The sequence below is a fragment of the Triturus cristatus genome, chromosome 3_1 (assembly GCF_964204655.1).
Source record: "Triturus cristatus chromosome 3_1, aTriCri1.1, whole genome shotgun sequence".
NCBI classification, from domain to species: Eukaryota; Metazoa; Chordata; class Amphibia; order Caudata; family Salamandridae; genus Triturus; species Triturus cristatus.
In genome coordinates, this window is record NC_140583.1 from 400,029,723 (window position 1) to 400,046,914 (window position 17,192).

The following is a 17,192-nucleotide window of genomic DNA, read 5'->3' on the forward strand; positions in this document are numbered from 1 at the left end:
TATGTTGAGATCATGTATCTGTATACATTGTTTCATGATGTAATCTATAACGGAGCCTGAACAAGCTATTAAGACTAATGCTTTATTTAAGTAAATATCTGCCATTAGACCTCCATTTGTAAGTTTCTTCTTCCTTTCAGAGGCAGATGAAGGAATGCATGGTGCGGCTTCTTTATTGTGAAATGTTGGGGTATGAAGCTTCGTTTGGCTACATACATGCAATCAAATTGGCTCAACAAGGGAACCTGTTGGAAAAGAGAGTGGGTATGTACTTAGATACTCGTTGGTGAAGTGGAATCCAATGTCTTTTTTTCAAAGCAAAGAATTTGAGAAGCATGTCTGGTATGCACGCGAATACCACGTGCTTGGTTGTTCATCAGTTAAGTATAGATAACGGCTGGGATCTGCTATTCAGAATTCAATATCCAATTTTTCTAACTTTTTATTTTAAATACAAATATTCTGTGTCATGCAACTGTTTTATGTTTTTCAGTTTAATCTCCGTATTTAAATGCCAGATGTTATTACTTAGCCCCTTGTGTGTTGTTCTAGGCCGTCACATACTTTATCCTTGATGGCAACGCATTATTTGGCCTTTCCCAAGGTTGAATTGTCAAATAATGTGTTAGCAAAAAAAAAAGAATATGTTGAGCCCATAACTTGGGATCTATCTTTTCTTAATGTGGTCTCTAGTGTGCAACTCTATGCAGCATGGCTTTGTGCATTGCAAGCTTCAGTTAAAGTCAGATAAACCTTCCCTTGTGAGTGTGTGACAGGATTCAATAAGGTTTTATGTTTGCAGTTGATGCCTCATTTATTTTACATTGTTTTTGTATGCGACTGGTTTGTCTCATAGCCGACGGACTTTTGGAGTGCACACAAATAACTTGTATCCCACTTTCACTCATTGATGGAGGTAGTTATTCCACATGATCTACACACAGCATAGCCTCCCTTGCCACCATTTATCAAAATATTTCTTCTCTAATCAAGACAGACACATCCATAGGTCTGCACGATTTCAGTGAAGAGTAACTGTAATTCCAAGCAAAAGCGTAATATGATGATAGACATATTTTACCAGTACAGAACATTTCACTGTGATATGGTCAAACATGTTTGAGAGATGCCAAAAGATGGCTCACCATATTGAAATAAATTAGGGCTGCCCTTTAAAGTATGACACTATTGGGAGCTTTTAATTGCAGTCCTGCACAGACTCTTCACAGCTAAAAAATGGGTGGTAATGTCTTTAAACGTGTATTGGATTTTGCTTCGTATGTGAACTATCCTGATAAAGCTGTGTGCAGTGTATGTTACCAGAGGGAATGCTTGTTTTCAATTTATGGTATGTGTGCGCTTCATGTTTTTTAGTCTGGCATTCCATTTCCCTTGCACACACTACTTCAAATTCTACTCAATTCTGTGTCTAATTGATTTTAAACATGTTACCCAGTGCCACTGTTGAAGCAAGTTGGTCCTGCTCAGTGTTATTCACAGGGATTCTCAACTAATTTCCTACTTGGTCATGAACACAATTACCAATGACTAAAAATATTGACAATCCCAGTGTGCAATTTAATTAGTTATTCATGCGATTTGAGACATTTTTTGATGAGTACCTGACGCATCAACTCGGGTACTTGATCTAAATGCTGAAATCCTTCTGTTAGAGCAGGTTTTGGACAGGTGTTAAAATTTGATGGACCTTCTTGTTTTTGAGGTGTTGACTTTATGCACTTTTGGCTCTGTTGCCAGTAACCGCATGCTATCATATCTTCAGATGGGCAAGTGAGGTGATATACCTTACGGTTTTTGTTATATCAGAGAGGACCTCCACGGTACTGGTTTGTGCCCTTTCGCTGGTGGGCTGCCAAACTGATTGTCCCCCTGGGTCTTAAAATTCTCTACTCCCCATCAGTACCCATATGTATACCCTCTGATTGAGGAGCCATTGCACCGGAGGTTCTGGGCTTCCCAGGTCATGGGATATGTACTTTTGAGGAGACCGCCGACTGTTGGGAGAGGAATGCCACCTAAATGCCTCAGTGGTGTGCATCACCTAAATAGCAAATTTGTGTTCACGTTTGATTGTTCATCTCGGAACACTTGAGAACTATGCATGTACGATAAGGACCTGTTTTAAACTGGTTGATACCTGGATAGTGGGTCTGTGCTCTGAAAGAACATACCAAATGCACTCTTCCTTTCTGAAAGTGACTATGGTGCTCTCAGCAAGCTGAAAAGCATTGAAAGTCATGGCAGCAACGATTATAGATATATGAGCAGACATTTTTACCGGTTACCTACTTGAAGCCCAAGACAAACACCAGGAACGGAGCTACTTAACTTGAGCTTAGGTGGGACGTCATTGTTCTGTCTCTGTTAATGTACCCCTGACCATGCCTCGCCATGGGCTGGAGACCTACCCTCGAGTTTGTCAACCAGAGGAGGCAACCAGTGAAGGGGAGCTGTGTGCATGTTTGTGTGGTTTGACTGAGATGCAGCTTAAGTGGGCTCTCTATTTATTACCTACTTCACCTGTAGATCTCGGTGAATGGAGTTGCCACTTGGATCGGCATTGATTTATGTGACCATGACCGTGCTGGTTCCCGCAGCAGTGGCGTTGTCTGTTCCTTTAGCTACTGCGGTTCCTTACCTCACTTCTGTGCCGGCACTGGGCATCACTGGTTTTTAGAAAGCGATTATACATTTGGTCCCGAAGTGACTCTGGACTACATCCTTAAAATAGCAGTTGCTTCCTGCATTTTTGCTGGCATTTGTTCAGTTTACCGGTTTGGGGAGCCAGTTGGAAAAATGGCATTATCCTTCTTCATTTTTCCATATTGTCGTCTTTTGCTTCTGGTGGGCGTGGTCAATTCTGCATGGTTCCTAATCAAAGATGGCTGACACTTCTTTTTGTACTGAGCGTCCCAATTCAAGATAGCTCCTCATGTATTTTCTATGATTCAGTTTCCTGTCTGGATCATATATAAGGTGGCTTCATTTTAAGGTGGATGTGTTACAACACATTTGAAGTCTTATGTTTGATCGTCATTGCTGTAATTTTTGTCCCACATTTGTGCCCTATTTATATGAAGCAAGTATTTTTGTTGGTGTTGTGGATTCCAGCGCTTTTGATTGCTCTTTTCCCTGACTTGATTAGGGAAAGTCAGCTGCCTTGCTCTGTCTTCAGCAACCTTTGCCATTCTCAAGATTGGCAAGTTAGCTTAAAGGTTTGCCCTTCCTTGTAGCTTTTTCCCTTGGGGACCGATTCTGGCAAAACATTCTCATCTCAATTGTAACTATGAAAACTGTATTGTAATGTACTTCTACTCAATCTTCGCACCACCTGCTTGGGCCAATACTTTTACTGCTTGATCAAGCTTTCCGGATAGTCACTTGGGAATGGTTGGCTAACTTAAAAAAAAAAAAAAAAAGACAATCACCAGGCCAACCCCTAGCACTGAGAGTGAGCCATTGTTTACCCCACGGTGAAAAGTCTACATATCTTCCACTAAATTCATAACTAAATTTAGGCAAGCATGTAAATTTGTAATACTGCAGAAACAAGATAGCCGTATTTGCCACTTGAGTATACCATTGACGATTTTCCAATTTATACAGGTATGGTATTTAGAAGTGATCACATCTGTTATGCTGCTAGTTCTGAAGTTATCAACAATGTTTTAATTGAAACTGTTCTTGAAACAAACACTTAGTGGGTATGGATAAGTAATGTAAATTAAAGAAAATTGTTCAGTATCATTAACTTCTTTTGGGTGGACGTTTCTGGGATAGTTTCAAATGGAGATTGGCGTCTTACTGGTTTCTCCTTATTTTGCAGGCTACTTGGCTGTTTCTTTATTTTTACATGAAAATCATGAGCTGTTGGTTCTGCTGGTGAACACCGTTTTGAAGGTACAGTAACATAATGTTTGCGATGGGCAGATTACGGTAGATTTCTTTGCTTGCTCTCATGTCTCCCTCTAGACAGCTGTCTTGCAAGACCTCATGTCAGCTCAAACACAGATGGAAACATATATCATATACAAATATAAATGGTTATTGGGTCCGCTGCGTAGAGCTATTGGCTTATTAGGTGCTCCCCCTTAGCTGATTGGGCTGTTCCTCAGGTTTTGCGACCAGTTGAACGCATTTCACTGATGTTTGTATTTTTTGTTAGCAATATAAATAGTATGTACTGAAAGCAGCAAGTCTCCTCCCATTCTGAAGATTCACTACATTCTTCCAAACCTGCCCCAGGCATTGTCAAACCACCCCTCTAGCACCCCCACATCAGCCTCCAAATGTGGGCCGCATAGTCAAGACCTGCCAGTGTTTGTAGGTGATTTATTTATTTATAATAAGATTCTTGTGGGTAACAGGAAAACTAACTCGGCAGTGGTACCCCAGCCAGTGCACTGTATATGTCCATATACATTTTCAAAGGATATGAGAAAAATATAGGCTTCAATGCAATCAATCGATGGTCGTCAACACAAAGTTCTTTATTTCAAATGGACTCCAATATCACTGATGATCTAATGAAATCAATACAGCCAGCATGTATTTCGCGACTTCGTTCCTTCTTCAGGACTCAAGATGTTACACTGCTTCAATTACTCTTTGTAATACATTTCTCATTCTTTCATACCCCATGGTACGGGAATCCCAATATCCTAGATTTCTTCAAATTCTTCAAAGTTTCATGATGTTGGCTGATTTGGGACCAGGATGGATTGCTCTTGGCTGAATCTACGATTCCTGTATAATTGGGAAGAAAACATTGGGAAATGCATTAAGAGAATGTGAAGCTTTTCAGGACATCGTGGTGTGTGAAAGCAAGAGATGTTGAAACAATCCAAAATATTGAGCCCTGAAGAAGCTAAACACGTGCTGGCTGTATTGATTTAAATATATCCTCAAGTGATGATGGGGTGGAGACAAATGAATTTATTGGAACAATGTATTAATCTCTTGGAATATGAGGAGGCTTGTTCATTTGAAATGAAGAACTTAGTGTTGAAGACCATCGATTGGTTCCATTAGAGCTTATATTTTTCTCAGATCCTTTTGGATATTTTATGCGGACAAATTATTTATTGACTGATTGTTGTACAGTCCAGAAGTATGGTCTGAAAATCAGACTTCATTGATAGTGCAATACTTTCAATGGCCACTAGATGTCAGTGAAGCGCAGTTGTGAATGTTTATTCACAGAGTACAATGCTACCAAGCCAGCAGCCCCGAAATCTGTGAAAGGAAGTGACATGCATCATCAGGATGCTGCACTTACCCATGGATGAAAGTAATTACCTATTTTCAAGGTGGAATAACCATTTCACAGGCTCAGCAGTTTTATGAAAACCAACACTCCTTGATCCACAATTTTGTCGTCTGAGATGGTGACTGATGTCCAGCTTTCCTATATTCTATTCGGCCTCTGTTTACATTCCTGCCGCTTAGCCCATTTGCGCCCAAATTCGACCGTCTGCCCAGTTGGGCAGTTAGCGGTGAAATAGCACTGGGGTTTGCCCTAACACCCCTCCACCATCCGGGCAAAGAAATATCAAACTATACAAAACAATGATGTGGAGGAATGGATACATTTATGTTGATAATAGGTTACATCAAATTAACCCATTGAAAGGTACATAGTCACCTTCTGTTTACTTGTAGATTAATAAACCACATACCAACATTTATTCCTCATTGGAACATTTATTAACTTCTTTTATTTTTTTCACAAATTAATACAAATCCAAAATAATACATAAAAGTTGCTCAAACACTTACATATAAATATTTAGTCAAATATTGATTCCTACCCCCCAAAAGTTCTGTATCATATTTGCTCTCTAACTTAACAGCAATCCACTGAGAGGTAATCCTCTACACACATGAGGTACAAGCTTACACCTCAGGAACCATTTTACAGTGTGTATATTCAATTTTAACACTTTTTTTTATTATTTAATGGATTCCTCCATGTTCCAACAGTCGATACGTTTCAGCCCTTTCATCGGGGCCTCTTCAGGACGAGGGTATGAGGAACAACCTAAAGGATAATAATTTAAATAAAATAACAATAAAAATAAACTAAAACATCAGTCGCATACATACGTGTTAAACGATGTGCTGATCACCCGGGTGTGCATATGTGCCCATAAATTAAAAATAGAAAACTCTACCATGTTGGATTAATGCAAGCCAGAATTTCCATCATTTAAAGTGAGCCCCTATTATTCTATGCCAAATGCCAAAAACCAAAACATACCCAAATACTGAATTTTAAATCCCCACCTTTAGTTCATCATAATACAGTTCAATCTCCAACATGCACTATAATACCTGTGCAACCTTAAAAGCCACTCTCTAGAATGAAGGGATACTAAGCTCACTTACAATGCCTCCCACGGGCAATGATAGGCATCTAAGGCGAAATCCACGTACTCAAGGCACTCTTCATGAGAGTACGGTACTTATTGAGGCAGGTCGCTGGCACACTAGGGGTGTAATGATGCAAAACAATCATGTTTAGTGATTCACGTGTGACACTAGACTCACAGAACTCAAAGGCAAAAGCGTAAACACCCGCTTTGTGTACCTGTATCTTACACGGTACACCAGGTCCTCCTCCACGAACTATGCGTCACTCATTTGCACTCTTCATACCACAGATCCAATTCCTGCTTTGTCCTTTCAACGCGCTCTAATAAAAAAGTGTCAAAGTGCACCCGTAAGTATTAAATCCAATCGCTCCTTTGGGACCCACAGCGTCCCTTGCTAACTCTTCTTGCACTCAGCAGCCAGTTTCTGCCACATTGTCTTCCGAGATTCGCTTTTGCGGCCCCCGCGCGGTAACCGCGTTTAAACAATGGCTCCCGACCAATGGAGTAACATGCTCCTCCATGCATCATAGTGAAGGAAGAAATACTCCTGCACTGATGTCACATTTCGGCTAAGGGATCGCCCATTTTATTGAGGGCATAATTGTATTCCAGTGGGGGCATAATAATATTCAAGACAATACTAATCCTATGTTATATAAATAAACCACTACTTGAAAATAAAACAAACTAAAGTATCACATATTCCAATACGGGCATAATTGTATTCAAGGCAATACGTTCCTTGCTAAAGAATAATCATATGGGATATAAATGTAAACAACTGCTTGAGATTAAAACAAACTCAAGTATTACTCAAGTAAACTTAGGCCTCTGTTTACTTTCCTGCCGCTTATCCCATTCACGCCCAAATTCGACTATCTGCCCAATTGGGCAGTTAGGGTAGAATTCCCGCTGGCGTGCTTCCTCTGTCATTTTCATACAGTGATCTACGGCTCTGCCTTTTGTATTGTCGATCAGTTGTTTTTCAGATGGAGATAAAGCTTCATTATGATCTTTATGAGCAGATCAGTATGATATGCGTGCCGTTGGCATTGGAGAAGATGTTATTGTCATGTGTGCTGGTGACCGCTAGAGGGATCATGTATGCATTGAGGGTGGTAGTGCTCAGCGATGAACCTTGAGGATGCCCGCAGAGTTTGCGGCCTACCGAGGAGTAGGGTGCCAGGCTGATGGCCTAACATGTGTATTTGTAAAGCACATGTTCACCCAGAAGGGTATCTTGGTGCTGAATAACAGATTTTTATTGTTACCCAACTCAATGGTACACATTTTATCGACGTCAGAGTATGAAAGGCTGAGTGGATTCGCCGGGATTGGAACCTGTGACCATGAGGTCAAACACCTGCACATACAGTAGACACATTAGTCCCTTGAGCCATCAGACCCAGATCCAGCTAGTATTCTACTTGTTAAGAAGGAGCAGATCCAGTCGAGAGCTGGTCTTTGGATACCAATCTTGTGTAGGTGCCGAATGAGGATGGGGTGTGAGACTGTGACAGATGCTGCAGAGATGTCAAGGAGAATGAGGCTTGGTGTTTCTCCTCTGTCAAGGATCATGAAAATGTCGCCAGTGGCAGTGACACATGCTGTTTCTGTTCTGTGGTGGGCTTGAATCCTGACTGCATGGCGTCGATAAGGTGCTAGTTGCTGAGTGGTCAGTGAGGCGTCTGTTGATTAGTTTCTTCAAGATCCTGGTGGGCTATGGTAGAAGGAAGATGGGTCTATAGTTGACGAGTGTGGCTGGGTTAACAGATGGTTCCTTGAGCAGGGGTGTGATGGTGGCGTGTTTCCAGTTGTTTGTGAGTGCAGGTGTTTTAGCTGATGATCACTGATGGCTTAAAGAAGTGTTAACCCAGCAGTGGATTCTAGAGGTAGAAGTAGGTTCGCTCTGCTAATCTGATTACAGATGTGACACATGCTGAGTGGTCAGTGAGGCGTCTGTTGATTAGTTTCTTCAAGATCCTGGTGGGCTATGGTAGAAGGAAGATGGGTCTATAGTTGACGAGTGTGGCTGGGTTAACAGATGGTTCCTTGAGCAGGGGTGTGATGGTGGCGTGTTTCCAGTTGTTTGTGAGTGCAGGTGTTTTAGCTGATGATCACTGATGGCTTAAAGAAGTGTTAACCCAGCAGTGGATTCTAGAGGTAGAAGTAGGTTCGCTCTGCTAATCTGATTACAGATGTGACACATGCTATAGAAAGTTCCAGAGAACCCCATGTTTGTGGGCCATGAAGGACTCTAAAACAGCTGTATCTTAGGCACAGAACACACATTTCTCATGACTCGGGAAATCAATTCTCGAAAATCAGTTGCCTGTAGGGAATGTGATTTCTATGAAAGGTGCATGAATTTGTATTTTTACATAAATATCTCAAGAAAAATACTTTACAGAACAAACAAAATGTTAGTAGCAAGCTAAAAGGAAGGACATGGACTCAAAAACACAGTTGGCAACTTATTACAGGTTATTGAGAAATATTCAGAGAATCACAGCATGGGACAGACCTGTGACCGTATATCAAAAAAAGGGGGGAAGGAGAGGTTTAAACGGTTAGGTTCACCCTCCAATTGTATACATAGAAAAATAAATAGCCTGAACCTTCAGGTTATAAGAACCTAACCTAGGGGTGTCAGGAAGGCACTTGTTTCCCGAAAAAAAAACCAAGGAAAAGAAAGGGGCAGAACACTTCCTTTCTTGAGTCCCCTCACTCACCAGGGTTTCCCCACGGTGACATGCTTCATCATTGGGGTCCTCTCAGTCCTCTACGGACTGAGGCGTGCTGCAACTTGCGGATTACGTAGGAGCACTAAACAAAATTATGTGTGGTGCAAGTGTCGTGGTGTAGAGTGGAATAAAGTGAAATAAAATAATCAACTAGTGGGCCAAATATATTTTATTCTTGCTCCTAGCTAATTGGTTAAAAAAGTGGGTAATATGCTAGAATAAACTACTTTAATGGGTAAGTGTACCTAGCATATGGTCGACTAGTTTCGAGCTTCCCTAGCTCTTCCTCAGGACTACACTGGGACCAGCCCAGTGCAAGTACCACTCCTAGAAGACCTAATTCCGGTGCAAAGATAAGTGAAAAAACAAACAAACGCTGCGCCTAATAAGCATGCGTTAGGGAGAATACATACGTAATGTACGTCTAGTAAAAATCTGTAGGATATAAAAATACAGAAGTTAGAGGAAAAAAAGGCAGAATATGCAATATTTCTATAAAATATAATGGTGGTTACACTATACACCTGTGTTGCAATATTCATTACTAACGTTTACTTATTGTGCCACTATGTTGCTCTCCAGTAAGTACATCCTTCATGCTGGCGTTTCGCTATATCGTGAATAAAAAGTGTTTGTGAATGCACATAGTGCACATATAATAAAACAAACAAAAAACAAAAAACATGCGTCTGACATGACAAAATACACACAAGACTGACAGTAGTACGATAATACATACATCTTAAAAGGCAAAACTGTGCCTCATGATCGACTGAGGGGGTGTGGACACTCGTACACCTGAAGAGAAAGTACAAGCGATTTGGTAAACAATCAGGAGCGCCGTCTTGTTGGTAGACCTAGCGTGGGGGAAAGAATACGAAGGACAACGATCTCCGTTAGTAAGGGGAACCGGGTCTTCCCTCCGCGGTATAATTACTCACTTGTACATTTCAAGCCACACTCCGGAATCACCTAATGGAGACCTGCCTCGCCGACCGCATACTGTGTGGTTGCGAGACGGGTGCCAAGTTATCTACCAGGGAGGAGATTGAAAGGAATGAAGGACTTGCCGGTTGCGGTCCTCTTCCGTGGCCGCCATGTTGGGACAGGCAAATTCCGTAATGCAAGAAAATGAATGGAGGAGGTAAAAATAATAATAATAATAATATACTAAAGAGTCATTCGACAAAGGCGCCAACCCAAATAAAATAGAAAATGAGTTAGGGGGCCCGTGGGCGCTGTGCCTCTAACCTTCGAGTGAAACGAAAGTGATGAGGGACTGGTTCAGCCATTTTGGATAGGGGAGAGTGTATCAGGTAGTGCAATACACTCTTCCCATAAAGAAGTCGTCCTCAAAGTTGCATGAGTCGTTGAAAAAAGGAAAAAAAGGACCGGGTGACCCATCTGTACTTAAATAAGTGATTCAGACAGAATCCAAAGTATATTAGTAACTAAGGCTGAAAAAGGAAAAAGAAAGGAGAAACGTGGTCTGCGTTTCAGTAATGTTTATCTCAGTTGAGTGATGTCATATGAATAAAAAGGACCACTTACTATGAAAAGTATTTACACATTTGTCATTGGTGGAAAAAATGCCACATTAATCTTTCCAATGGAGATAGGTTTTTTCACTATGTTCATAGGAAAAATGTATTTTGGGAAACACATTGCCAGGTGGTTCAAGCCAATAATAAACCAATTTACTGAAAGGAAAAACTTAGTTTGAGGTGAACTGGCCCCATGGTATATCATCATTGAGGCCGAGGTCATCTGATCGCAGTTTAAAGACCCAACGTTGTTCTTTTTCATGTCGATTTTTTTTCACTGTTGGGATAGTTACTGATATGTTCAAGAATGACCCAACTGAAGTCATTCGGTGTGTGTTGTTGTTCCAAAAAGTGTGTGGTCATTTTGGTGTGGTTATGTTTACATCTGAAATTACTGCGGTGTTCAATCATTCACGTGTTCACTTTTCTTGTGGTCATCCCCACATAATGGAGATTACACACGCAAGTAATGAGGTATATAACCCCGGTAGTGTTGCAATTCGTGAATGATCGAAGATTCCATGTTACGCCATTGTTGCAGGTGACAGTTTTAGTTGCACTGGTGAGGTGACATACGCTACAGTTGCCACACGGGTAGTGTCCCTCTGGGAGTGGGTGGAGTAGGCGTACAGGGCCTACAGTCTTCGTTGGGTTTGGTCTGGTATGTACCAGGTAGTTCCTTAAGTTTTTCGCTTTTTTATGACTGAACATGGGTTTTTGCAAATTCAAACCTCCACTATTCAGGATTCGCCAATGTTTCTTGATTATTTTGGTCACTTGATCTGATGCGGTATTGAAAGTCGTGATGCAGATTTGTCTTTTTTCTTTTTTTGTCAGCTATTTTTTCAGGTTTAGGTTCTAGCAGAGCATCTCGGTTATTGTTGGATGCTCGTTTTTGTGCTTTGGACACCAGATGCAGTGGGTAGTGCCGTTGTACCAGTTTTTCGGATAGATCTTTAGCTTGCCTTTTGTAATCCTCTCGTGTGGTGCAATTGCGTCTTAGGCGCAAGAATTGCCCGAAGGGGAGATTGTCTTTCAGGCTTCTTGGGTGGAAACTTTCGTACACAAGGAGGCAGTTTCTTGCCGTAGGTTTGAAATGTGTGGTCGTAATCAGGTGGCCCTCGTGTGCTGATATGTTGAGGTCAAGAAAAACCAACTTAGATCTACTCATGGTAAAGGTAAATTTTAAAAAAGGATCTTGTTGGTTGAGCCAGAGTAGGAAAAATTCAAAACCTGTTTCATCGCCTTCCCAAATGAGGAGCACATCGTCGATATATCTCTTCCATAACTTGATCTTATGAATGTGTGGGTTGTTATTATGGAGGATCTTGTGTCGTTCCAGATGATGTACGTAGAGCCCTGCCAGGCTCGGCGCAAAGGTGCTTCCCATGCTCGTACCGTGCGTTTGTTTGTACAATGAATCATTAAATTGGAAGAAATTTTCGGTTAGAGCTAGGCGACAGCATTCTAGAACCACGTGTCTGGGCGTGTGGTAAGCCCAATTATTTTCAAAGAGTACTTCCTCTAGAATATCCAGTGTGTCCTTATGTGGTAAACTGGTGTACAAGCTTTCCACATCTAGGCTGATTAGGATGCTGGTTGTGGGGTTGAAATCTAGATTTTGGATCAGACACAGAACAGCTTTGGTGTCTTGTAAATATGTGTCAGTCGCTTGGACTAAGGGTCTTAGAAAAGCGTCGGCAAATTTAGACAAAGGTTCCAAAATTGAACCAATCCCTGATACTATGGGTCTGCCGGGTGGTGTGACCATAGACTTATGTATTTTAGGGATAGTGTAGAAATAAGGAATGACCGGTTTCTTGTTCTCCAGAAAATCTGCTTCTTTCTTACTTATCCAGTCATTAATAAGAGATTCTTCGACCAAGTTCGCAATCTCAATCCTTAGCCGTTCAGTGGGGTCATTTTGTATAGCTAGATAGTTCCTTCTGTCATCCAACAGCCTAAGGCACTCAGTTTGGTAATCAGATGTGTTTTGTAGGACTATAGCTCCACCTTTATCGGCTGGTTTGATAGTGAGAGTTTTTTCTTTTGAGAGTTGGTGAATCGCCTCTTGTTCAATTTTACTTGTATTGTGAAAAACTCTTATAGATTTCGGGTCCAACTCCCTAATTTCCTTCATTACCGCTTTTTCAAATGCTAGTAACTCGATCGGGAGGGTATTAGGTGGTGGTGTGAAGTTCGATTTTTTTGTGTAGTCCTGTGTCCGTCTTGGATGTAAGGTCTTGTTCTTTGTCTTTGAAGAATACTTCCAACTTGATTCTGCGTATGAATTCTTTCAATTCGGAGATCAGTTTGAATTTATCCAACGTTGCTGTAGGCACGAAACCTAATCCTTTTTCCAACACATTTTTCTGAATCGGTGTCAAGGATAGGTTGGATAGGTTCACTACGAGGCTTAGTTGCTGCTCGTCGAGGGCAGATTCGGTGGGCCCATGCTCCGTGTGTGACTCCTCACTGATTCCAGTGGCTGAGCCCATTGTACTTGCTGACCACGTCTGTTTTTTCCTCTTGGGGGGGTCTTTACTCTTCCTAAAAAAGACTGGTTTTGTTCTTGGTTCTGAGATTCCCAATAGGGGTAGGGTTGTGGTGGGTATGGTTGCTGAAATGGTGGAGGTCCATAGAAGAATTGAGGGGGAGGGGGGCCATAAGGTGGGGCGTTGTGGAATGGGGACCAGCCGAACCTTGCTCCACCCCTGTTCCTAGGACGCCCTCCTCTTGGTCGTCTGTTTCGGGTGGTGGAGTTGTAATTTCCACCAGGATCTGCCCCTTTCTTTTCCTTGGGTGTTTTTTCGGGAAACAAGTGCCTTCCTGACACCCCTAGGTTAGGTTCTTATAACCTGAAGGTTCAGGCTATTTATTTTTCTACAGACCTGTGACCATCATACAGTCTGAAAAATGTTCATGTGGCTCTTAGTGTTATATTATGTAATGCAGATTTGTAGAGTGCGCAATGTCTCTAGGGTCTGGTTGCGGTTTGAAGTTGCTGAAATGGCGATGATTTTGTTGCTCAAGAATTGAGAGAGATTGTTGCAGAGGTCCTGCGAGAGGGTGATTGAGTTGGATGCAGCTGCTAGTGACATGTGTTGCCCTAGTGATCGCGTCTAGTAATAGGAGTATGGAATCACTGAAAGAGCTACTGGGTTACCTATAGACTCATAAAAAATATTTCCTGTATTTCTTGATCTTCACTCCAAGGCCTGAGAAAAGCCAGGCAAAGCCACACTCCGTATTGAAAATAACCAATGGCTGCACCAGGCCATTATGCTACTTTTGTATTAGTAAAACTTCACCATACTTGTATTGCTGCAGTCCTTTCTCTTTCCCCCTATGTGGACTCTCGGCTCCCCTTCATGCTTGCACGCTGCTTCCAGTCCATTCTCTCACTTCCCATCACATTTGCCTCCCCCTCTTGCTTTCTATTCACTTTTGTAGCCTGCTTGCTGTCTTTCTAACTGCACTGGTTGTCTTTCTACCTCCCTTACATCCAACCCCTGCCTCCTCAAACTCAATTAAGAACAAGTATTGATTTACAAAGTGAGAATAATTTGCTTTGATAATGATTGTTTTATTTTGTAACTGCCAAACTGAATTTCATTACTTTGCCATTGGTCTTGTAGAAGGCAGTAGAACTGTTACTATAATAACGCATATATGAGTACAAAGCATTCCCGTTGTGCAATGCACATTTTTTAAATTAACTCTGTGTGAGGAAAGTAGACCGAGGACCACCTACAAATGCAAAAGGTAAGCCTATTCTAGTTTTGTATAGGTGATTCTAATTTCTAATATGGATTGCCATTCTTGGTGGGCTCAAGGCACCATCATTTTCTTTTATATTTTTCAGACTTTTAAGTTGCTCCTTAAACCAATGTCATTTTCAGGTGTGAATGTGCTAAGACTACAGTGTGTGTGTGTGTGTGTGTGTGTGTGTGTGTGTGTTTCTTGTTATTTATCTATTACATGCAAACAAATAAATCGTACAGAACAGCCCATATTAATTGTCTCTTACAGAAAGTGGGTTGCTTTGATGGAAAAGTAATAACAATGCAGATATGCAATGTAAATTTACATCCAAGCATATCATCACTGAATTTGATTTACACAAACACATATAAAGAGCAGCAAGAAAAACAATTTAAACCTCCTCTTTGTCCCCACAATAATTTCTTAATATTGTTATATAATATTTGCAAAGCCCATTGGTGCAGTTTTTAACTGCCATGTTGACCTGGCAGGTTAACCCACTTGCCAGGCTCAAGCCTTCCTTTTTAATACATAGAAGTCGCTCACCCCTAAAGTAGGCCCTGAACAGCTCAAGTGCAGGGTGCAATGTAATCAAAAAGTAGGAAATGTCCTAGTAGTGAAAACTTTTTTGTTTTTACTACTGCAAAGCCTAGCTTTCCATTGGACAGCATCAGGATTCCCTTATTATATTTCATAGGTCACATTTCCAATTGGGAAGACATTGGACCCCTGAGTTTGGTGTCTCTGAAATCACATTTTAAAAACGCAACTTATGGTGAAGTTGGATTTTAAATTGTAATTCTGAAAATGCCACTTCTAGAAAGTTGGTATTTTCTTACTGTAGTCAATTAGTGCCTGCTGCCTGTCTCTGATTACATGTCTGGGTTGGGCGACGCCTGGTCTTTGTGTATTCCATACAGATAGCTGCATACAGAGGGAGCTTAGGTGTGACTTTATGCAATCCACATCCTGAGGGTCCATCCTGGGCAGGATGGAAGGGAGGATCTGAACACAGCCTCACACACCTGAATAGGCAGTGTCCTGTCTCCACACGAAGGGATGCATACCTCCCTGTAGTGAGTCTAGAGCCAAGGCTGAAAGGGCAGGGCCTCTCTTTGAAGTCTCCCCCACTTCAGAGTCACTACTTGGTATAGGGATTGGACCTCAGACAGCACCGCTTAAGTATACGTCTGGGCCTGTGGATCCTATGCCAGGAAGAAGGGCTGATGTGCTGCTGAAAGGACTGCCACTCTGCTAGACTGCTACTATGCTGGACTCCTGCTCTTCTGCACTGACCTGCTGCCCTCCTTGCCTGGGTGAGAAGGACTGGCCCAACATCTCCTGAACCCAGAACCCAGAGAGTGACTCCAATGTCTTACTGGCTTGCTTCCTGGTCTGAAGTCTCCAGGACATCTAAGACTTCCAACCACCCTGCTACAGCATCTCGTCTCTGCCATGTGTGAGTCATTCACTGCCAAGTGGTTCCAACCCAGTCTTGTGCACTTAAAAGGGGGTGAGTATAAAGTGCTGCTCCAACAAAAATCCATGCATCCACGCTGTTGTGAGGTTCAGAACTGGCGCATCTCCATCGTCATCGCTGCATCAGCAAGGCTTGAGTGCATTGCATCGCCAACTGCTGGGAGTCAACTCATCGCCTGTATCCTGTGGATCATCGATGATGCATCGCCTCCTCTGCACCTTGCAGCTCATCTTTGTCGACGATGCATTGCCTCGTTGGCACCTTGCATCTTGTCTTAGACGCAAACAAGATCCTTTTAAGCATGCCATAAACTAGTCCCTGTATTCTACCTGTGCTCCTTTGCAGTCAGCCAGAACCTTTTAGTTTTGACCCGGTCTAACATGACCAGATAGCCCTGGTTGGCACGTTATGCTTTTAAGCAGTATGTGTCAATTTATTCTTTGACAATTAATAATTCTGGTACTACCTATTGGAATGTTGTTGTTTTGCTCTTCTTTCGTTCAATAAATGAAGCTCTATTTCTCTAACCAGGTGTGGTATCTTTTTGTGGTGTTTTCACAGTTTGAAGTGTTGCACAAATACTTTACACATTGCCTCTAAAGTTAAGCCTGACTGCCATGTGCACAGGTTAATTTGGTGTGTGTGTTTTTGAATTACCCTGACTAGGATTGTGGTTCCTGCTTAGGCGGAGAGCATACCTCTGCCAAACAAAAACCCGATTTCTAACAGTGGTGCACCAGAAACTACAGAAGCCCAATTAAATTGTAGACTGGTCAATTTCTACAATTTTTTTATATTCCGAACAGTCTTATATTCTTGTTATTCAAATTGTTACAGCCACAACCAAAGCCCAGCGCGTTTCGTTCATCACTGTGAACTTCTTCAGGGCTGTAATACAATACAATATATAAAAAACACATATACCAATACATAAACACCATCTGTCAACACATCAAAACTAACCCACCATATGTTACACTTTTAGTCACCACCTGCTCCTACATACAAAATTGCACCAATTAAAACCATGCTATAATACAACAATCCTAAAATCAAAATGTTATTTCATGATATTCCACCATGTTTTTATACAAATATTTAAAAAAATGACAGAAGAGAATCCAAATTCCATATCTTTATTCGTGTTAGTACAATAAATCAAGAGAGATGGATCAAAGAATCCGTAGAAGGAACAAAATACGGTCAATTTGAATGTCCAATGAAGATCCTAGACAGTTGTATTACATTTTCCTAGAAGATTCTA

At 41.6% G+C, this 17,192-nt stretch overlaps 1 protein-coding gene across 2 annotated transcripts in view; it reads left to right on the plus strand.

The window, feature by feature from the left end:
* The window catches only part of AP4E1 (adaptor related protein complex 4 subunit epsilon 1), a 417,135-nt gene that overhangs the window by 57,325 nt on the left and 342,618 nt on the right, over positions 1-17,192 (plus strand). For both annotated transcript variants that reach the window (XM_085644188.1, XM_085644189.1), the window contains exons 3-4: positions 141-264; positions 3,848-3,921. In XM_085644188.1, the coding sequence (XP_085500314.1) occupies positions 141-264; positions 3,848-3,921 (198 nt within the window). The remainder of the gene's footprint in view (positions 1-140; positions 265-3,847; positions 3,922-17,192) is intronic.